Below are 23763 nucleotides of genomic sequence, written 5' to 3' on the forward strand. Positions count from 1 at the left end.
TCATATTAATCTCAAATAAAATACTAATATAATAATATTTAATATCAGTAGTTCATATAATCAGATTATCTTCCATTACTAGATCTTATATATACTTTCTTAATAATAAACGTGATATAAGTTCTGATTAGTTAGACAGTGTTTTATCACCTTCATACTGGAGGAGCTCGTGGCTTAGTTAACAACAGCCGCGCGGATCGATCTCTGAGGTTAAGCCATGCTTGCCGAGGTTGATTTGTGGATGGGTGACCATCTTATACATATCGAGTTCCTCCGTGTTTCGGAAGGCACGTTAAATCGTGAGTCCCGGCTGTCGTTTTCGAAGATCTTTGACAGTCGTTAACGGCAGTCAGAAGCTTGAAAGTCTGATAACCAGTCTTGCCGAAGGGTATCGTGTTATCCCAGGTAACTGGGTTGTGGGGGTCAGATTGGCAGTCACTCCATGTAAAACACTGTATTCAGCTGCATCCGGTGAGACCGGAAGCCGACTCAAACATAGCTTGGAAGATAGGCTAAGCTGATATATACTGTCCCATTGCTGGGCAAGGGTCTCCTCCCGAACGAGGGAGTAAGGCCTTGAGTCCACCACGCTGACCAAGTGCGGAGACTTTGCATACTTTTAAGAACTGTTCTAAAGAACTCTCAGGCATGCAAGGTTTCATCACGATGTTTTCCTTCACCGTTGGAACAAGTGATAATTATTTCTAATACACACATCACTTGGAAAAGTCATTGGTGTGTTGCCTTGGATACGAACCTGCAACCACTTGCGTGAGAGGTACTAACTTATACCACTTACTACCACTATATTTTCAAAATTGTAAGTGAGAAAACACTGTATAACTAATCAGTGCTTATATTACATTAATTAGTAAGACTTTTCTTAAATAAAAATATCGAGTAGTATCCATTTATCTCTCAATAAATATTATTTATCAATAATTCTAATAAGTCTACATTATATAAAATCGTAGGATATCATAATAATATAATTATATGTACTCGTAACCGGCGGTCCTGTATGACAACATGTATGTATGTGAATGAAGCAAGGGAAGTTTGTAAGGATCGTACCAAGTGACGTTCTTTGATCTCTACTTATGGGAAAAAGGCGTGATATTATGTATGTATGTATACTCATTATGCATCAACTTACCCCCGGTTTCTGAGGTACATTTAACGGTAGTTTATCTATTCAATAGCGTTTAAACTCATATAAAAAAACGCTATTGAATAGATAAACTACCGCTAAATGTACCTCAGAAATTAGACATTAATCATTAGGTTGCACGATATTTAGTAGGACGCACTAATAAAAAGTAGTTTAGAAAATTACTTTTAAATAATGTAAACACATTTTTAAGTAGTAAATGTGTTTGTTTATATTTGAGAATTATTTTTGAAATAATGTCAACAGTGTTGACATTCAAGTGTTGTAGATATAATGTTTTACAATCATTCAAATTTGATGATTTCGACAATAGCTGGATTTGGGTCCTCGAAATGTGTATTTTTAAATTATTTGTGTAAATTAATGAATAATATGTTATTTTTAATGTAAAAAAGTAGATTTATTAATTAATTAGTGATTATTTATTTAATAAATACGTTATTGTATTAATAGTTTAAAAAAAGTGTTAAAATTGTGTTAACATTTTTATTGTTTGTAAAATACGGTATTTTACTACCAGTCAAATCAGCTACTCTTTATGAAATGTCAAAAACACATTTTTGTATAGAAATACGACATAGTGACGTCACAATGTCGTATTTTTGTTCATCAAATGTTTGCCTAATTTAATATTTCAGTCTATTATAAATTTTATTTTAACAATTTTAACGCCTAACCCCTCCCCCTCGTTTGGGAGGAGACATTTGCCCTGCAGTGGGACAATAATGGGATAAAAAATAATTTGAAAATGAAATTGAGATAGTATGAGCATTTTAGATGCATTTTTTCACAGTACTAAGTTAAATAATTTTCTGTTGACGGAGTAAAATACCGTATTGTAAGTTTATAAAATATTTATTTTATTAAATTAAAGTTATTTAAATTAATGGTAGTACAAGGGCGTCGAGCTAAAGTGTATCTTAGTAATAAAATATTGTAATATACTACAAAACAAATATATTTATCTAACTTTTAACATATACACGTATTTACATTACCCGGGTAATATGTATAATACAAAACCGGGTACTTTAATCTGTAGTTTTAGCTATACGTGTGCCAAACTTATTTAAGAATGTAATTTTTCTGATCAATATTTAAACTCTTCTATCTTTGTATATTATCCGGTTTTTTCACATATTACCCGGGTATTAGGTAGTTAAATTTTAAATGTATAATCTATAAATGTGATAGTTTAGTGATATTTTCCGCTTTTAGAAAAATATATTTTAATTTTAGGATGTATAATAAAATAAATAATTTAATTATTTATACTTATTTAGTTTGTATATTTACTGTTTTAAAATGTTTATCGCCTAATTTTTGTAAAGATCTTATTTTCTAGTCTCATTTTTTTAAATTAAGTATATTAAGTGCCTGTATATTTATTTTTAAATATCCAAATGAAATAATTTTGGAATATTTTTTATGCGATGTGTATATTTCATTATGTCATACAGTCTTACTAATAACCGTGGTGTAAGCTGTGATTAGTTATACAGTGTTTTGTCACATTCACTTCTTTTTAACCTATAACTGTCCCACTGCTGGGCAAGGGTCTCCTCCCGAATGAGGAGTAAGGCCTTGAGCCTACCACGCTGGCAAAGTGCCAAGAACTGTTCTAAAGAACTCTCAGGTATGCAAGGTTTCATCACGATGTTCTCTTTCACCGTTGGAACAAGTGATAATTATTTCTAATACACACATAACTTTGAAAGTGATTAGCGTGTTGCCTCGGGTTCGAACCACTTGCGAGGGATATGCATAATGATACCACTCGGCTATCACTGCTTTTTACTTATATACAGTTTCGAAATTGTAAGACAAAATACTGTATATTATTAAGATAGTTACCCTCTTATTCATAAAAATATATAAAGTCATGAAAGGCTTATAAAGTGTTTTGTTTCTTTCACTCCTTAGCGAAATGAAAAAGAGAAAACATATTATAGTAGTGTTTTAACTAAAATAGGTTTATAGTGTGTTTATGAATAAGAGGGTTAGTTTTTTATGTGTTATTTAGATATATCATATCTACTCCTGCCCTGTATGTCTAAATCTTTATAAATATAAGTAATATATAACGCTTGTTGATAATGCTCAACATGGCAGTGAAACTCTATAAAAAATCATGAATTTAGAAATATGTATACCTTAAAAATATAATATTAATGTTTAATATACATTTTTGTTCATGTATGTGAAATATATACAGTTATGTTGATTGTATAAATTTGTATATGTAATGTATAATTGAAATTAAATATACAATTGTTCGTTTGGAAATGGTTAACGTGGTCACCTCGCCGCAATAACCGTAGCGCCGCGTGTAGTTCCAATCACACCCGGGACTAATATTTGTGTGATGAGCACGAGTATCTGTTCTGAGCTTGTTAATGTATCTATATAAGTATGTATTTACAAGTATATAAGTATGTTTATCAGTTATCTGGTACAAGCTCTGCTTAGTTTGTAATCAGATGATCGTGTGTGAGTTGTATAATAATATTTATAAAAATACAGTTGGTATAAATATTTTGTGTATGGTATATGTATTTTAAATAACGGCTATACATATATAAAAGTATATAAATAATTTCTATTATACATTACATATACAAAGTTATTATTAAATAAGTAAGTAAATATTATGATGTGTTAAAATATATTATTTAATAAAAATGTGGGTATATGAACTAAGAAATCGTTTTATTTTAAACCTAAGATTATTTAACTCTCCTACCTCTCTCTGTGAATCTCTCGTTCAACAGTCATTGCACTGTCATTCATCACGATGTTTTCCTTCACCGTTATAACAAGTGAACATTATTTCTAATGCACACATCACAACAAAAGTTATTGCAATTAATCTAAAATCAGAGGCATAACTTACATGTGACGGTGGACCAATTATCTGGATTATTATTAAAATTCTGTGTATTTCCAAAATAGCAGTGTCAGCACTATAAGTCGAGACACTGATAAATTCTGTAAGTTGTATACCTTCAGCCGAGAATACAACACTCTCTGCTAAGTTGCTCTCTGCAGTCGCACTCACCGGTCGGTGAACGACCAAGTTAAGTTATCAGTGGCGTGGTCATTCTATAGATAGTTAATCGCATAGTTTTATTTGAACTGGGCGTCTCCGTGCTTCGGAGGGCACGTAAAAGGTTGGTCCCGGTTGTTGTCAATTAAGATAACAGTCGTTAAGTCATGTCAAAGGCTTGGCTTGAACAACTTTGACACTAGGTTGACCACTAACCATACGATAGAATAGAAATAAAACTATTTTTTGGTATATAGTAGTCTTATATAACACACGAAAGTCTTTCCTGATACCTACTTTCGAAAAAAATACAATGTTTGATAATGCAATACTTATCATTTCCGATAATGCCTTATCTACATTATAGATAGTAAATAAGATTAAATTCAGTGTTATATACAATACTAGTGACGGATAGACGTATGTGTGTATAAAAAGTGCGTGATTTAAACCCTTTTTTAAATAAATAGTGTATATAAATGCCTTATAAACGTGTTGTAAGCCCTGATTAGTTATACAGTGTTTTGTCGTTTTCACTTATGTTATATAACTCATAATAGTCCCACTGCTGGGCAAGGGTCTCCTCCCAAACGAGACAGGGACAGTAAGGCCTTGAGTCCACCACGTTGGCCAAGTGCGGGTTGAAGACTTTTGAAGTCTTTATCTTATCGTATGGTTAGTGGTCAACCTACTGTCAAAGTTGTTTAAGCCCGAAAGGCCTTTGACGTGGCTTAACGACTGTTATCTTAATTGACAACAACCGAGACCGACTTTTTACGTGCCCTTCTAAGCACGGAAATGGTCGGTTCAAATACCACTATGTGGTCACCCATATATGAAATGACCGCGCCAAGGTTTGCTTAACCCACAAATCGTTTACCGACCGGTGAGCGCAACTGGCTATGGGCGCCTCGGAATTAAGAGCTGTGTTAAACAACTGTCAGACATGTCATTCATCACGATGTTTTCCTTCACCGTTATAACAAGTGAGCATTATTTATAATACACACATCACTTGGAAAGGTCATTGGTGTGTTGCCTCGGGTTCGAACTAATGACCACTTATAACTTTTAAACTCTCGCGTTGCATGTTTAATGTATAATAGGATACGGGAATTAACGCGAACACGCATTTTACTACCACCACTCGCCGTGGTCCCAGGCAGACTGCCTGGGACCACGGCGAGTGCAACCTGCGCCGAAACGTTAGGCATTTTAAGGTAAAATGCGTGTTCGCGTTAATTCCCGTATTCTATTATACATTAATGACCACTTGTGTGAGAGGTACCAACTTATACCACTCGGCTTTCACTGCTCTTTACTTATGTAGTTGTAAAATTAATTGTAAGTGACAAAACACTGTATAATGCACTAGCTGACCCGCGCAACTTCGCTTGCGTCACATAAGAGAGAATGGGTCAAAATTTTCCCCGTTTTTGCAACATTTTTCACTGGTACTCTGCTCCTATTGATAGTAGCGTAATGATATATAGCCTATAACCTTCCTCGATAAATGAACTATCTAACACTGTAAGAATTTTTCAAATCGGACCAGTAGTTCCTGAGATTAGCGCGTTCAAACAAACAAACAAACTCTTCAGCTTTATAATATTAGTATAGATATATAGTATAGATCAGAGCTTACACCACGTTTATTAATGAGACAAGTAAATTAAAAATAAAATTATGAATAAAAATAAATTATTGAAAAATTAATGTTCATGTTTTGAGTGTTATTTTTTATTAATTACGTAGAATAAAGTGTTATTTTAAGATATAATTATTGAAAAATCTTTACGTATTTTTTTAAGTTTCAAAATGAGTGTTTAAATGTTTGTGCAGTGTGTTAGTGAATTTAAAATTACTATTTAAATTATTAATCGTTAATTTATAAAAGTTCTTTATACCGTTAGCATTGGTTCCACCTCGAAGGTTTTTTTGAGATAGCCAGTTAACTGTAATTGAAATATAATCTTTTACCAAATATATAAAAAGAAATGAAATGTTGAAAAACATGCTATTTTAATATTGGTATATAGAAGAACTATATTCTAATATTTCTTTAGTAATTCTTTTTTTGCTATCCGTTTCGATTTTAAAGAAGTTAAGGAATGTTTCTTTGATAAAAACACCTTTTTGAAAAGAACAGTGGGATAGATATTTGGGTACTTGACAACAGTCAAATCAGCTACATTTTATGAAATGTCAAAAACAACATTTTTTGTATAGAAATATGACATCAAATTAGTGCCTAATAAAATGTTTCAGTCTGTAATAATTACAATTTCAACATTATTTACTAAAAAAAATACATAGACTCAACATTTTTAGATAAATCTTTTACGAGTACAAGTTTAATAAGTTTTCGTTAGCCCAGTCAACTAATTTCTAGAATTACTTAACTCTGCTTATACCCTTATTAGTATTAGCGTAATATTATATTAACACGTCAGCTGATAGGTAATCTGATAACAATAATTATCGCTATGATAACTCGTATACATGGAAGAACATAGTCGGCTACTCAAGTTTATAATAGAACGACACAAGTGAGTATCTATTTATATTTTCTTATTTATATTAACCCATTACTGTCCCACTGCTGGGCAAGGGTCTCCTCCCAAACGAGGAGGAGGGGTTAGGCCTTCCACGCTGGCCAAGTGCGGGTTGGGGACTTTGCATGCCCTCAATAAATGTATTAAACAAATTTTAGGCATGCGAACTAGTTGTACCAATATAGTGTTGTTGTATCGTGGGGACTTTTAAAAACATACAAACAACGGACACAAAGTACAACCAGACCCAAAACAATTATTTGTTGATCGCACAAATAATTGTCCCGTGTGGGAATCGAACCCTCTCGACGCGACTGGTATTAGCGTGGCTAACTACTGCACCACGGAGGCAGTCTAAAATCTAAAATATTATATAAGTGTGGCCTACCTCTATGAGAAAAATATGTGATCTGCATATACAAAACAGGCTTTTACCCGCGACTTCGTCCGCAGCCTGAATTTTCCCATGGTAAATTTTCCAAGGTCCATTTCCCGGGGTAAAAAGTTGCCTATGTCCTCTCTCGGATATTAAAATATCTCCATATCAAATTTCATGCAAATTGATTCAGCAGTTTAGGCGTGATTTAGTAACAGACAGACAGAGTTACTATCGTATTTATAATATTAGTATTATATGAATAAAGACCTCAAATTTCAGATCACCAAAAATGTCAGACCAGCCCGAATCCCCAGCCATAACGGCAGAGGTCCCAGCCTCCCAAACGATCAGAGAGTCCACAGACTTAGCCGATTACTCTCCCGTGATAACAGTCACGAAGGAGGAGCGAACCCTCACTAAGGGAGGAGTGACTCAACACAAGATAACTGTGACAGAAGATGTATCGGTGAGTTACCAGCATTTGTTTAAAGAGGAGGTTAAGCCAGGAAAGACTGTAACTCAGAGCGTACAGATATTTGAATATAAATATTGATTGAAAGTTTCGTTTTATTTTGTAACCTTTTGTCGAAATATTAGGTCGGGGAATGTCTACGCATTATAGTATGTATGAACTTGTAATAAAATCTTTTCTCTACACAAAAAAGCTCGATATTTGGTTACCTCAAGAGCTCATTGAAACCTAATGAACCGTGTACTCATTTGTGATTCTTGAAGCCAAAGAGATTTTATTACAAGTTTATACATACTATAACGCGAAAAGTCTTTTTCCCCGACCTAATACTGTGCTGTTAACAATGTTAGTCCCATGTAATAGGGGGCTAACTCATACCGGGCACGTTACCAAACTCCGGGTTTACTATTGATAATCTTCTTATATTATAAAATTGTAAAGTATGTGTGAACGTGCTAATCTCAGGAACAACTAGTGCGAATTGAAAAATTCTTCTAGAACTTGTAGAATAGCCTATTTATTGAAGAAGGCTATAAGCTATTAACATACGGAATAATAATGTAATAATTTTTAATTGCTACGACGGAGTAGCAATGAAAAATATTACAAAAACGGGAAACATTATGACCCATTCTTTCTTATGTGACGCAAGCAAAGTTGCACAGGTCAGCTAGTACTTTATTATAAATTGGAAAAAACATAAATACAGTCCCCAACCGGGCCTTAGCCAGCGTGGTGGACTCAAGACCTAGCATCTCCCTTATTTAGATAGAGACCCTAGCCCAGCAGTGGGACATGAATATTTAAAAAAAACTAGAAGGTTAAAGTTTAAAATTCTCCCCAAAAGATGGCGTTGGTTTTAACAACCATGAAATTAATTGCATTTAAAGTACAAATACTTATTATTAAGAAACTACATCTAGGTATATAATTTCAGGTGCTAAAACCTTCGACAGTTTAGTAATTCATGCAATTGATAACTTATCATCAGCTGATAAAGTTTCGATAATAATTTATGTGTCATATTACCTGCATACTTCAGTTCTATGCATTAAATACTTATGACAATATGTATATCCTTTTCAATCTTTGACAGTCGTTAACAGTAGTCAGAAGCTTGAAAGTTTGACAACCAGTCTTACTTAGTATCGTGTTATAACCCAGGTAACTGTGTTGTGGAGGTCTGATAGACAGTCGCTGCATGTAACATACTGGTATTCTCGTAATCTAGTGAGACTTAACAAGGTAGGCTGATAATGTGTAAAAAATCATTCAAGTTATCATATGGTTAGTGGTCAACCTAGTGTCAAAGTGGTACGTTTGTCGTGAACTGTTGTCATAAACAACAACGGTGACTTGTATCACGGAGACGCTCAGCTCAAACACTGCACCTACATCCATGTAATGTACGCGTAAACACACTGAGCGTTTACCCATCGATGAACTATAAGTGTTTTCATATAAAAGTTGCTCATAGAAGTATCTCGAGGCAGACAATATTTTAATCAAATTATTCGAATGAATCTTGCGACAGTGAATACTTTCTACTCGTCACAGCGCATTATGAGAGTGATGTAATAGAGAGTGTATCTGTGTATTGTGCACACACTTGGACACTATAAACAAATTATGCATTTTCAATGAATTTGGTCGCTGCAGCTGTTTAGAAGGCTATTATTATTATATACTAGCCATTTACGACACATAAGAGAGAATGGGTCATAATTTTCCCAGTTTTTGTAACATTTTTTACTTGTACTCTGCTCCTATAGGTCGTAACGTGATGATATATAACCTATAGCCTCCTCGATAAATGGGCAATCTAACACTGAAAGAATGTTTTCAAATCGGACCAGTAGTTCCTGAGTTTAGCGCGTTCAAACAAACAAACTCTTCAGCTTTATAATATTAGTATAGATTTACTTATTTATTATTATTTTATACACTTCAGGTGCAAGAGACAGAGAACGGCGGTCACCGAGTGAGCTACGTGGAGAGGCAGACATCAGTACAGACCACGAATACTAGTCACACCATGTCTGACGGGAAAGAAGAACTGGATAAAGAAGGTTAGTTACATCTTCACTTGGAGGAGCTCGTGGCTTAGTTAACAACAGCCGTGCGGATCGATCTCTTAGGTTAAGCAACGCTTGCCAAGGTTGATCTATGGATGGGTGACCGTCTTATACATATCGAGTTCCTCCGTATTTCGGAAGGCACGTTAAATTGTGTGTCCCGGCTGTCATTTTCAAAGATCTTTGACAGTCGTTAACAGTAGTCAGACTCAGAAGCATGAAAGTGACAACCAGTCTTACTGTGTATCGTGTTATAACCCAGGTATTGGGTTGTGGAGGTCAGATAGACAGTCGCTGCATGTAAAATACTGGTATTCAGCTGCATCCGGTGAGATTGGAAGCCGACTCCAACATAGTTTGGAAGAAAGGCTAGGCTTCTTTTTCTTGTCGTATGGTTAGTGGTAAACCTAGTGTCAAAGTTGTTCAAACCGCCCGAAGACCTTTGACGTGACTTTACGACTGCTATCTTAATTGACAACAACCGGGACCGACTTTTTAAATGCCTTCCGAAGCATGGAGACGCTCAGTTCAAATACCACTATGCGGTCACCCATCCGTTTGCTTGACCCACAGATCGTTTACCGACCGGTGAGCGCAACTGGCTACGGGCGCCTCAGGCTAGACTAATAATAATAGTTACATCTTCACTGCCTGCTTTTGTTTTTACATTTTCGTACATTTTACAGAAAAGAGTCACCATGAGAAAAAGTCAAGAATACCTCAACTGAAGTTCAAACAAACTGTTGAAAAAGTTAAAAAAGAGCGAAAAGATGAAAAAATTAAAGAACAGGTACGTTTTTAAATTATTAATTATTTGATATTATCCTGTATAACAACATGTATGTATGTGAATGAAGCAAGGGAAGTTTGTAAGGATCGTCACGTTCTTTGACCTCTGTATACTTCTATGGAAAAAAAGCGTATATGATATATATACATCTTGTCATATAAGACCGCCGGTTACGCGTACTATATGTAGAACTTAATTTTCAATAATTTGATGAATAAATAAATTTAACTCATTAATGTCCCACTGCTGAGCAAGGGTCTCCTCCCGTAATGAGGGAGGGGTTAGACCTTGAGTCCACCACGCTGACCAACTGCTAGAACTTTGCATACCTTCAAGAACTGTTCTAAAAAACTCTTAAGCACTCAAGATTGCATCACGATGTTTTCCTTCAACGTTGGAACAAGTGATAATTATTTCCAATACACACATAACTTCGAAAAGTCATTAGTGTTGCCTGTAAGATTAGATATTAGGTCGGGGAAAAAGTCTTTTCGCATTATAGTATGTACGAACTTGTAATAAAATCTTTTCTCTACACAGAAAAGCTCGATATTTGGGTACCCCACGAGCTCACTGAAAGAAACCTAATGAACCGTTTACAACTTATACCACTCTTATTTTACAGCAACAAAACAGCCCCAGAAGATCATCAATACCAAAACTGAAAGACGCTAAACTGGTAAAAAAAGACTCTTTCAAAGAAAAACTAGATCCGGAACAATTAGACGACGAATTCGACAAAATATACGAAGAAATTGTTGACAATAAAACAAAAGATATTGACATAAAATCATTAATACAAGTAGAAGATCCAGAAAAAATCGAAACAAAATTTGAAGAAATCATTCACGCATACGATAGTGACGACTTACTAACTAACACTGAGAAACTACGCCTATCAAAAATCCCTTGGCGAAAGAAAGATAAAAACTCTAGCACTACTATTGAAAGGGTTAAGAGACAAAATTCTGCAGCAAATTTAAAAGATGGTGGTTTCCGCGTCTCTACAATCACAACGAAAAGGTTTTCGAGAGGTAATAGTGTAGATACTGGTACTCAGAAAGTTGATACAGAAACTAATGGTAGTAAAATTGATGTTACTAATAATAGTTTGAATAAAACAAGACGACGAAGGCGTTATAGCAGAGAGATCAGTACCGAAGATGCGAGTAGCGAGGAAGGTCGTCCAAATAGAAAAACAGGCATCCCTGTCAAATCTGATAGAATTAACCGTAGCATCAGCCGGGAATTGAACAAACGACCCCCTAAACTAGATGACAGAGATATGGTTAATAGAGAAGTGGTTAAATACGAAGAAATTACCGACGGTAACACTAAAACGGTTATTAAAGAGACGGTATCGGAATTGCCGGTACGAAGCGAAAAAATGATCCGTGGAATTAGCCGGACGTTTAGCCGTGACGGTAAAAGTGTTACAGTGACTTCTAAGACCAAAGAAATTAATAAAGAACAAAATTTGAACAAAAATATTCCTAATGAAACTGTGTCTACCACTACAGTTGATCAAAACAATGTAACTAAGCAACAATCTACACAAAAAATTGATGAAAATAATATTAAAGAAACTCCTGTAATTATTAAAACAAATAACACTGAAAAATCGAACATAGAAGTAGAAGAAAATGCGACTAAACCTGAAACAAAAACTGAAATTTTGCAAACTGAAGAAGTGTCTAAACATACTGTAAAAGTAGGTATACCTGTTTATACTAAAACAACACACAGCTACTCAAAAGGCAAAATTCAGAATGTTGAAATTTCTAAAACGATTGAATGGCAAGCAGCAGATGAAATTATAATGAAACAAAACAATCCTATTGAAAATAAGGTTTTTGATGATAGGAAATTCGGCCCGACAGTTGTTAAAAATCTTAACAATAATGATTTACCTAAAAATGAGAAGGGTATTAAAAAAATAGATACAGTTACTATCAATAATGTAAATATTGATAAAAATAATGAAAATATACCTTCAGTAGTTGTTAAAGACAGTATTATAGAACAAGAAACGAACAAATTAGAAGCTTCAAATAATAACGAACCACAAAGTGTGAGCGGGACAAAAGATACAACTCCACCTGTGTCTAACAAGGACAGAGATATAGAAAATACGACAGTTCTCAAAGGCAATGTGAGTAGGCTGAAGAGAATGATAAGTGAGAAAGAGCAAGCAGATGTTAAGAAAGAGATAGATGTAGAGGAGGACCTTCCTAAGAAGAAGTCTGTGCTGTCCAAGATTGCTATGTTTGAGGTTAGTAATCCATACTTTAATATTATAAATGCGAAAGTAACTTTGTCTGTTACTCAATCACGCCTAAACTCTCATTTGATACCAACGAAAATACGAAACTGTGACGTCATTATTTCGTATTCCCATACTAAACTGTATTTTTGACATGCCTACGTCATGACCTAGAATCCATACTAATATCATAAATGCGAAAGTAACTTTGTCTGTCTGACTATTTGTCTGTCTGTTACTACATGCAATTTGGTATGGAGATATTTTGATTCCCCGAAAAAGGACATAGGCTACTTTTTACCCCGAGAAAATGACGCATTCCCATGGGAAAATTCTAATTTGTGGCGGACGAAGTCGCGGGTAAAATCTAGATGATAACTATACTTAATATTTATAATTTTTAATTTTCCTGAAGTAAGCGTCTGCGTGCAGAAATTTAATCAATAAATTATTCTTGCTTTTTCTTTGTCAAAGTTGAGTCCATACCTTCCGCCGGTCGTGACGGGCTTACGGCTCTATCGAGTGCCTGGGACCTATGTTTGATTCCATGTTGTTGTATTAGAATATCTGCTGTCAACTTAATCACTGGCATTAAAGCACGTAGTTTTTAAAGAAAAGTCGGTCCCGGTTGTTGTCAATTAATATAACAGTCGTTAAGCCACGTCAAAGGCCTACGGGCTTGAACAACTTTGACACTAGGTTGACCACTAACCATACGATAAGAAGAAGAAAAAGAAGTTTTTAAAAAGCAGAGGCCATTATCTGAATATTTGTCTTTTTTTCTTTCAGGGTAAAGAGCCAGCGGAATTTAGCATCAAAATAAAGAAATATACCATCGAAAGAAGACCAAACATTCTTACCAAAGAGAAAGCCAAAATTAAGCCAAAAATCGTAGATCACGTGTTGAAAACACAACCGAAAATAGACCCTAAAGATACTAGCAATAAAGACGATAACAGTATAACTGTTGTAAACAAAATCGTAGATGAAACACAAGCGAATATGAACTCTAATGCTTATGACAATAAAGATGAAAATACCACAGCAGTAGTAACACAAGAACCGATTATTGTCGACCAAATTTGGAAGAAAGAGGTTATTGAAGAAATGGTTGAACATCAAATTGAAAGTATCAAAAGTATGCCAGAAGCAATAAATTATATAATCACTGAAACATCGCCTGGGAAAGTAGACTTAAATACAAACGAAATAGAGGCTGAAATTCCTCAAACGATACCTGAGAAAATTGACAATAATAATGAGAGCAAATACGAAGCTATAAGACCGTTACCAGGATTTGTAGACGCTGTTAATAATGATGTAGAATTACCACAAATATTACCAGTTAAATTAAACTTTGAAGTTGAAGAAATAAAACAAAATGAGGCTGTAATTTTACCAGCGAAAATAGATTTTGTCCACGAAAATCAAGTGATATATTCTCCTGAAAAGATTATAACTAACGATTATGACAGTCAAATAGAGAATAAGAAGCGTCCAGTAGGCAAATTAGACCTTAACTCTTGGATAAAACAAGTAGAAATAAATAAAAAAATCGTCAATTCGAACAAAATTACCGAAAACCAAACTTCGGAAGAAAAAATTAATATAACGCCAGCGAAACACGTATTTGAAAAAGATGTAGAAAATAAAGTACTGCCAAATAAAGTGGAACATTTGAAAGTAGACACACATATGGAAATACCAACAATTTTACCTGGTAGGATAACTTTTACGCCAAACAATACGCCCGAAATTTATCCAAGTCATATAGAATTTGTACGTAAAGAGAGTCAATTACAAGTACCAGTAGTTTTGCCTGAAACGCCTTTGACGAAACCTAGAAAGCTTGATTTTGAAACGCAGAAAAGTCGTATCGAAGTCCCTGTAATGCCAGGAGAAATTGGACTTAATATTGCAGGAAATAAAGTCGAAACTCCTACTGCTTTACCTGAGAAGGTAGATTACATTGTAGAAGTCCCTGAAACACCGAAAATCTTGCCTAAAGTTAACAATTATGAAATAACTGAAGTTGAAACACCGATAGCGTTACCTGAAATTATAAATTTTGATGCGAATCAAGCTGAAATTAATACAAATTTACCTGAAGCAACTAATTTTAAACATGAAGAATTAAAAGTTGAAACAACACAACTATCACCTGAAAAAGACTTTGAAAATAAACTAAGTCCAGCACCAAATAAATTATATTTGAATCCATTTGAAAGGGCAACTCAAAACAAATCTATTTTCGAAGTAGTTAAACCTTTACCCGTATTAAAACCAGATTTCAAAAACGATTTCTACGATTCTGACAGAGGTCTCCCAAGCGACCCTGAGTTAGTTGACAGTGAACCAGAGATAAAAGAATCCAAGGAAAACATTATGAGGAAATTGAAAAACAAAATCTATTTCATAGCGAAGAAAAATAGATCTAAAAAAGAAAATAACCCGGAAATTGATTCGCATTTCGTCAAAGATACGATTCATAATATTGAACAAAATCATTCTTACATACAGAGTGATTACAGCACAGATTTTAAGTATAAAAATGATAATAATTATAGGGATTTTGACTCCAAATCAGATATAGATGTAGTTCGGCCTAGGGAGGATATAAAAAGGGCTAAGTCTCTCGCTGAATTAGACCTAGGCGATGTGGTTAAAGGTCAAGTTCAAAGAATGGTGTACAGAATGAAATCTATGGACTTTGAGAAACATGATACGCCTAGGTCTAGTATTAGTATAAAAGAAATGCCTAAAAAGAGCTCGGTTTTGGAGAAAATTCTGCTTTTTGAGGTAAGATAGTTACATATTTTTCTGCTTTACTACTCATATATAAGTTTTTGTATGGTACCGTACCCAAAGACTAAAAATGGTTCAATATTACTAAGACTTCGCTGTCTGTCTGTCAGCAGGCTGTATCTCATGAACCGTGATAGTTAGACAGTTGACATCACAAACAAAAACAATCATAAAAAGGATACACGAAATATTTTTTTTCTGATGCAAAAACAACCAGTACTTTTACCTAAGGTACATTTTCAAATAGAAATTCATTCGTTTTCGATGATTATGCTGTCCAAAAGACTCGTGTCCGAAACGAAATCATTTTATTAAGGACGGTACTTGATTATTGCATTTAAAAATATCTACCCGCAAAATAGTTCATTGATCTTCAAAATCAGTCCATTTTGTTGTCGCTTTTAGTCATTGTTTTAAAATAAATGGTTTAAATATATAAAAATGAAGTATTTAATATTATTAGCTTGTTTATTTTTTATTGTAAGTATATTTTACAATTAATAAAACCTGCTTCACTTATCTACGAAATGCGTTAATCACACAGCGATCCTTAATTTTCCTGAATTAAACATCTCTAAAATCTTTTTCTTATTTTCTATTATTATTCCAAATACACTATTCTTTTATTTATTTATTTTTATAACGATAAAAAAACATCGTGATGAAATACAAGTATGAGTAGTTTAACGTGTGAATTAGAAATAATTATTATCACTTGTTCTAACGGTGAAGGAAAACATCGTGATGCAACCTTGCATGCATGAAAGTTCTTTAGAATTGTTCTTGAAAGTATGCAAAGTCCCCAACCCGCACTTTGTCAGCGTATTGGACTCAAGGCCTTACCCCTCTCTCATTACGCGATAGGAGACCCTTGCCCAGCAGAAGCACTGGGGCTCACAGGCACATCAATGTGTTAAATTTATTAATTCATACATTTTTAACAACATAACTAATTTTTCAGGGAAAAGCGTCCTCAAATCGTACAGAAAAACCAGAAAAATATGACAGAACTGAACGTTTTGAAACTACAACTTTATCATACGATAACACGACTCTTTACGAGACGACAACGAGAAGTCCCGAAGAGATTTATTTACAAAAGATTGAAGAACTAAGTGCAGCTAAAGTGAGATATGGGAAGACAGACATGTTGTATTTGCAACTGGCTAATGGAGTACAAATGCCTGCGATTGCTCTTGGCACTGCGTTGGTGAGTTTCAAAACACATTCAATTTATTTCTACCCAATATTTTTACCCTTCAATCATTCATCGTATGGTTAGTGGTCAACCTAGTGTCAAAGTTGTTCAAGCCCGAAAGGCCTTTGACGTGGCTTAACGACTGTTGTGTTAACTGACAACAACCGGGTCCCACTTTTAACGTGTCCTCCGAAGCACGGAGACGCCCAGTTCAAATACCACTAAGCGGTCACCCATCTATGAAATGACCGCGCCAAGGTTTGCTTAACCCACAGATCGTTTACCGACTGGTGAGCGCTACTGGCTATGGGCGCCTCAGTTACAGTACTTCATCCAGTAGACTGGATTCAATTGAACTTTAAGAAGATTTTTATTAACTGCACGTTTGTCGCAGTGGTTAACGTGGTCACCTCGCCGCAATAACCGTAGCGCCGCGTGTGGTTCCAATCACACCCGGGACTAATATTTGTATGATGAGCACGTGTATCTGTTCTGAGCCTGGAGCCTAAAACCTATACCTACTTCTAAAGGGAAGAAGCGTGAATTTACGGCCTCCGTAGAGCAGTGGGTAAGGTGGTCGCCACGCCACTACCATTACGACGGGAGGTCGTGGGTTCGATACCCACAAGGAACAATTATTTGTGCGATCCACAAATAGTTGTTTCGGGTCTGGTTGTACTTTGTGTCCGTTGTTTGTATGTAAAAGTCCCCGCGACACAAGAGGAATTCTTAGTGCGGGAGTTGTCTTTAAAAAAATATATCACAAATATAGTAGGTATACCTACAAAGGCAAGAAGAGTGAATTTATGTATGTATGTAATGTAATTACAGATGGACACCCGCCTAGCCCCTCACATAGTGTCAGCCGCCATAGACTTAGGGTACAGGGCCATAGACACTGCATACATCTATGGAAACGAGAGAGTAGTCGGACAAGCCATCAAAGCCAAGATTGACGATGGAACTGTGAAACGGTAAGTCTTCTTATCGTATGGTTAGTGTTCAACCTAGTGTCAAAGTTGTTCAAGCCTAGCCTTTGACGTGGTTCAACGACTGTTATCTTAATTGACAACAACCGGGATCGACTTTTTACGTACCCTCCGAAGTACGGAGACGCTCAGTTGAAATACTACTTTGCGGTCACCCATCTATGTAATGACCCTCGACAAGGTTTGCTTAACCCAAAGATCGTTTACCGACCGGTAATGTTGGATTATCAAATTTAGTGGTTAATAACCGCTTTAGTTTATTACTTCAATTTTCTTTATTTGTGTTTACGCAGTCAGATTTATATTTTTTTACTAACTCACTCGCGCAACTTCGCTTGCGTCACAAAAGAGAGAATAGGTCATAATTTTCCCCGTTTTTGAAACATTCTTATTGGTGCTCTGCTCCTATTGGTCGTAGCGTGATGTTATATAGCCTAAAGCCTTCCTCGATAAATGGTCTATTCGACACAAACATATTTTTCAGTTCGAACCAGTAGTTCCTGAAATTAGCGCGTACAAACAAACAAACTCTTCAGATTTTTAGTATTAGTATAGATAATTTAGAATTGTGTATATTTATTCTAATGTATCAAAGCGTTACCTCGGGTGAACAAATAAGGTATCCTAACCTTTAATTTTTAATCGCGTTTAAGACCCGTTACATTATAATATTATTTGATTAAATAGTCAAGTAAAAACATAAGATAGTTGATTAATTTGAAGAGTTCAAATATAATGATTATAAATGATTACTTACGCGTGCGCTGGCGCGGCATCATCGCAAGGCTCACGAGCTCGACGCCGGCGCGTCTCGATCCTGTGACGACACATTTTAGGTAAACTTAAACCTAGAAATGTCTTTAACACACAAAACACTAACTATTACTATTTGATTACACTAAAAACTAAATTAAAAGCAATTAATAAGCGTCCATTTTGCAAAAGATAACCTCTTTTTAAAGTTTATAGCGCGCCGGAAGAATTTTTTATTGTGTCAAGGGCACAGGATTTCGCTGTACAGCCAGAATAGATCAAAATACATCAAACGGTGCGGCCGCGTCGCGTGCGCCGACCAATAGCAGTCGCTAGAAAATGCTTTCTTGCTGTTTTCTTATTGGTAGATGCCTGGAGTAGCATTATTTCTATTTTTTTTTTATTCGTATATTTGGAATATTATATGACTCGAGCCCGGTGAACGAACTTTATGCTAAAATTGATTACGTACAGCCTGTGCCAATTTGTTATTACTAAGTTAAATTTTAATTAAATAATAATAATTTTAAGTTAAAGTTTATACATACATCAAATTACCCAATTAAATTGTTTTTCGTACAGAGATAGGCCGAGCCAAAAATGTACGCCACCCACTTACTACGATCAATTTTATTGATGATCGACGATTTGCAAGATAGCGCCAATATGATCTGTGTATGTTTTACCCCGGTTTCTGAGGTACATTTAGCGGTAGTTTATCGATTCAATAGTGTTTTTTTATTTGAGTTTAAACACTATTGAAAAGATAAACTGAAAACCGGGGGTTAGTTAGGCATCCCCGCTTGGCGTTTTTTTAATAATTAGTCAATATTGTTAATAATTTGGCAATTAATAATAAAAAAAAATTGTTGCATTTAACATGACTAAAGACATTATCCTTCCTATAAGTTAAAGGAAACAAGCCATAAAATGCATCCAGTGAGACTGGAAGCCGACTTCAACATAGCTGAAAGAAAGGCTATACTAATATATGCTTTTTTTATTTTTTACTTTTCAGTGAGGACCTGTTCATCATGTCCAAGCTTTGGAGTACGTTCCACCGCACTGACCTGGTGGAAGCGGCGTGCAGGGCTTCGCTGGAAGCCCTAGGGCTCGAGTACTTTGACTTGTACATGATACATAACCCTATATCGTTTAAAGTAAGTACCTAAATTGTTTTTTCAAAATTTCGTAGTAAAGGATGAGCCCTATTACTAAGACTTCGCTGTCTGTCTGTCAGCAGGCTGTATCTCATGAACCGTGATAGTTAGACAGTTGACATTTACACAGATTATGTATTTCTGTTGCTGCTATAACTACAAATACTACAGAACAGAATCTATACTAATATTATAAAACTGAAGAGTTTGTTTGTTTGTTTGAACGCGCTAATCTCAGGAACTACTGTCCGATTTGAAAAAATCTTTCAGTGTTAGATAGCCTATTTATCGAGGAAGGTTATAGGCTATATATCATCACGCTACGACCAGTAGGAGCAGAGTACCAGTAAAAAATGTTCCAAAAACGGGGAAAAATTTGACCCATTCTCTCTTATGTGACGCAAGCGAAGTTGCGCGAGTCAGCTATAAAATATATATTTAAGGGTTCCATACAACTAACGTGATTATTTTGCCGTTTTTATAAAGATGGTACGAAACCCTTGAACTTCGCCGGATTTTTTTATCAGCTATGAATTAGTTCTCACTTTTGTAAATGTATCTATATAAGTATGTATTTAGAAGTATCTAAGTATGTTTATCAGTTATCTGGTTACTATAGTACAAGGTCTGCTTAGTTTGGAATCAAATGACCGTGTGGGAGTTATACAATGATATTTATTTAATGGTTATTTGTTCGAATACCACCCAGGACAAATCTTTGTGTGATGAGCACGAGTATTTGTTCTGAGCCTGGTTGTTAATGTATCTATATAAGTATGTATTTACAAGTATATAAGTATGTTTATCAGTTATTTGGTTACAAGCTCTTAGTTTGGAATCAAATGACCGTGTTTGAGTTGTCCAGTAAAATTTATTTTGTGGTTATTTTACTTAAATAATAATTATCTCGTTTTTTTCTACAGGAAGGTGGCGACCCAATACCAAAAATCGCAACAGTGCTCCAGTTTTCGGACCACGACTATTTGGACGCGTGGTACGGCATGGAGGCCCTCGTCTCAAAAGGCTTGGCTCGCAACATCGGAGTGAGCAACTTTAATTCACAGCAAATACAAAGAATATTGGATAAAGGGAAGATTAGACCAGTTGTTAATCAGGTAAAGGGTTCCTTAAATAAAAGGCCTTTTTACAAGTGATGTGTGTATTATAAATAATGATCACTTGTTGAAAACGCAGAATAAAGGCCCATTTAGACGGGGAGAGTTTCTCGTACGGTTTCGTGCGAGAAACTATACGCTACTATCACAAGCAATAATCGCCATAACAAAATTGTATCAAAATGTTTACATACAGAAGAATTAAAATCTCGCCTACGATTATACGGGCATAACAATATTCCATTTCAAGGCAATTGTCGCCCAAACGAGCGAGTCAAAGCAATCACGCCAAAACTACTGAACCAATTTACATGAAATTTGGTATGGAGATATTTTGATACCCGAGAAAGGACATAGGCTACTTTTTACCCCGGAAAAATGACGCTATCCCGTGGGAAAATTCAGGTGGCGAACGAAGTCGCGGGTAAAAGCTAGTTATAAATAAAGTCCTGCATTGTTGACATAAGTTGACACCTCCCACGCGACGAACCTGCGACCACTTGGTCGCAGGTTCGAACCCGAGGCAACACACCAATGACTTTTCGAAGTTATGTGTGTATTAGAAATAATTATCACATGCTCCAACGGTGAAGAAACCTTGCGTGCCTAAAATTTGTTTAATACATTTATTGAGGGCATGCAAAGTCCCCAACCCGCACCTGGCCAGCGTGGTGGACTAAAGGCCTAAACCCTCCCTCATTACGGGAGGAGACCCTTGCCCAGCAGTGGGACAGTAATGGGTTAAATTTATTGTTAGTCAGTTTCAATGAAACTGACCGCGCCGTTGCATCGGCAAGGACATTATTACTAACATATTTTCTATATTTTCCAGGTGGAATGTCATCCGTACCTATCCCAACAGCGTTTACAAGCATTCTGTTCTGAACGTAACATAACACTCAGCTGTTATGGAGCCCTGGGGGCTAAAGGGACCCCGGCGGAGTTCAAGAGTGGGGTCCCGGCTGCGATAGATGACCCCCTGATTAAAGTCATGGCTTCAGGGCTGAATGTTACTGCTGCTCAGCTTTTAGTCAGGTAATTATTTATTTATTTACAACTATGTCAGAAATAAAATTAAAATACACTAGCCATGACATTTATTTTTCTTAAAAGAGACAATGCAATGCACGCACTAAGAATTGCTCTTGTGTCGCGTTTCTACACAAAGAAGCTCGATATTTGGGTACCTCACGAGCTCACTGAAAGAAACCTAATGAACCGTGTACTCATTTGTGATTCTTGAAGCCAAAGAGATTTTATTACAAGTTCATACATACTATAATGTAATAATGCGAAAAGACTTTTTCCCCGACCTAATATTATCATTATTATCTACTAGTTGACCCGCGCAACTTTGCTTGCGTCACATAAGAGAGAACGGGTGATTTTTTTTTCCCGTTTTTGTAATTTTTTTTACTGGTACTCTGCTCCTATTGGTCGTAGCGTGATGATATATAGCCTATAGCCTTCCTGGATAAATGGGCTATCTAGCACTGCAATAATTTTTCAAATCGGACCAGTAGTTCCTGAGATTAGCGCGTTCAAGCAAACAAACAAACAAACTCTTCAGCTTTATAATATAAGTATAGATTACTATAGATATGCCTATTATATTTTTCTTCACAGATATCAGATGGACTCCGGTCGCAACGTGGTGGTGAAGGCATCTTCAGCTGCTCACCTATGGGACATACTCCAAGCAGTAACCTTCGAGTTACAGCCTCTGCAGGTCGACGCACTCAACGCATTGAATAGAAATAAAAGGATTTATACTTTTAAAGGGTAAGACTGGAAAATATCTATCCTACTAATATTAAAAATGCGAAAGTTTGTGAGTATGTATGTATGGATGTTTGTTACTCTTTCACGCAAATTCTACTGAAGCGATTACGATGAAATTTGTTATATAGGTAGCTGAAGAACCAGAATAACACTTAGGCTAAATTTTATCCCGGAGTTCCCGAGGGATCGGGATTTACACGGGAAGGGTTTCCACGCGGGCGGCCTCGAGTTGATCATAAATTTAAACCCTTAATAAATAATAGGATATGGGAATTAAAGGGAACACGCATTTTACCTATTGAGGGTACCTAAGTGGCTACTAGTTAACTAAATTTAAACTGCACGTTTGTCGCAGTAGTTAACGTGGTCACCTCGCCGCAATAACCGTAGCGCCGCGTGTGGTTCCAATCACACCCGGGACTAATATTTGTGTGATGAGCACGAGTATCTGTTCTGAGCTTGTTAATGTATCTAAATAAGTATGTATTTACAAGTATATAAGTATGTTTATCAGTTATCTGGTTACAGTACAAGCTCTGCTTAGTTTGGAATCAAATGAACGTGTGTGAATTGTCCAATGATATTTATTTATTTGGCCAGCGTGGTGGACTCAAGGCCTAACTCCTCATTACGGGAGGAGACCCTTGCCCAGCAGTGGGACATTAATGGGTAAAAATTATTTACTTATTTTCTTTCTTTCTTTCAGTATGGGTGATACACACAAGAATTATCCCTTCCACGCCGCTTACTAGCCTTAACAACGAAAAAAAAATTTTTTTAAGTAATATTTTCATAAGATTGAAAACCTAGTTTTAAAACTTCTGGATAAATGCCAGTTAACTAATTTGGTGGAATTTTGAGTGTTGTTTTTATACATTTACTGTCTTTAACTGGTAGATAGGCTAATTGACACTTATTTATAAGTTAAACATGGCTTTAGAAATAATTTTTACGATAAAATTAAGAATAATGTTTGTTTTTTAATTATTATGTGCCTTATAAATTAATTTTGTATGACAATTATAGAATAAGATTTCTTTACGATTTTTATTAATAAAATACATTTTAGTAAAAAAATACCTTTTTTTCCTTTTTTAAGACCTTTCGCACTAACCCCGGTTTCTGAGGTGCATTTAGCGGTAGTTTATCTATTAAATAACGTTTAAATTCATATAAACATGACAGTTTGAATAGATAAACTGCCGCTAAA

At 35.5% G+C, this 23763-nt stretch overlaps 1 protein-coding gene across 1 annotated transcript; it reads left to right on the plus strand.

Annotated features, from left to right (window-relative positions):
- The first annotated feature begins 4614 nt into the window (after window positions 1–4614).
- LOC142985166 (uncharacterized) lies at window positions 4615–23590 on the plus strand. Its single transcript, XM_076133162.1, has 14 exons — window positions 4615–4654; window positions 6641–6766; window positions 7431–7617; window positions 9575–9692; window positions 10385–10488; window positions 11114–12760; window positions 13541–15550; window positions 16518–16766; window positions 17586–17728; window positions 19515–19656; window positions 20580–20771; window positions 21604–21806; window positions 22398–22553; window positions 23260–23590. The coding sequence occupies exons 2-14, from the start codon at window positions 6720–6722 to the stop codon at window positions 23303–23305; spliced, it is 5244 nt and encodes a 1747-aa protein (XP_075989277.1). The 5' UTR covers window positions 4615–4654; window positions 6641–6719; the 3' UTR covers window positions 23306–23590.
- Window positions 23591–23763: the final 173 nt, after the last annotated feature.

Source organism: Anticarsia gemmatalis, chromosome 29 (assembly GCF_050436995.1).
Source record: "Anticarsia gemmatalis isolate Benzon Research Colony breed Stoneville strain chromosome 29, ilAntGemm2 primary, whole genome shotgun sequence".
Taxonomy (NCBI): Eukaryota; Metazoa; Arthropoda; class Insecta; order Lepidoptera; family Erebidae; genus Anticarsia; species Anticarsia gemmatalis.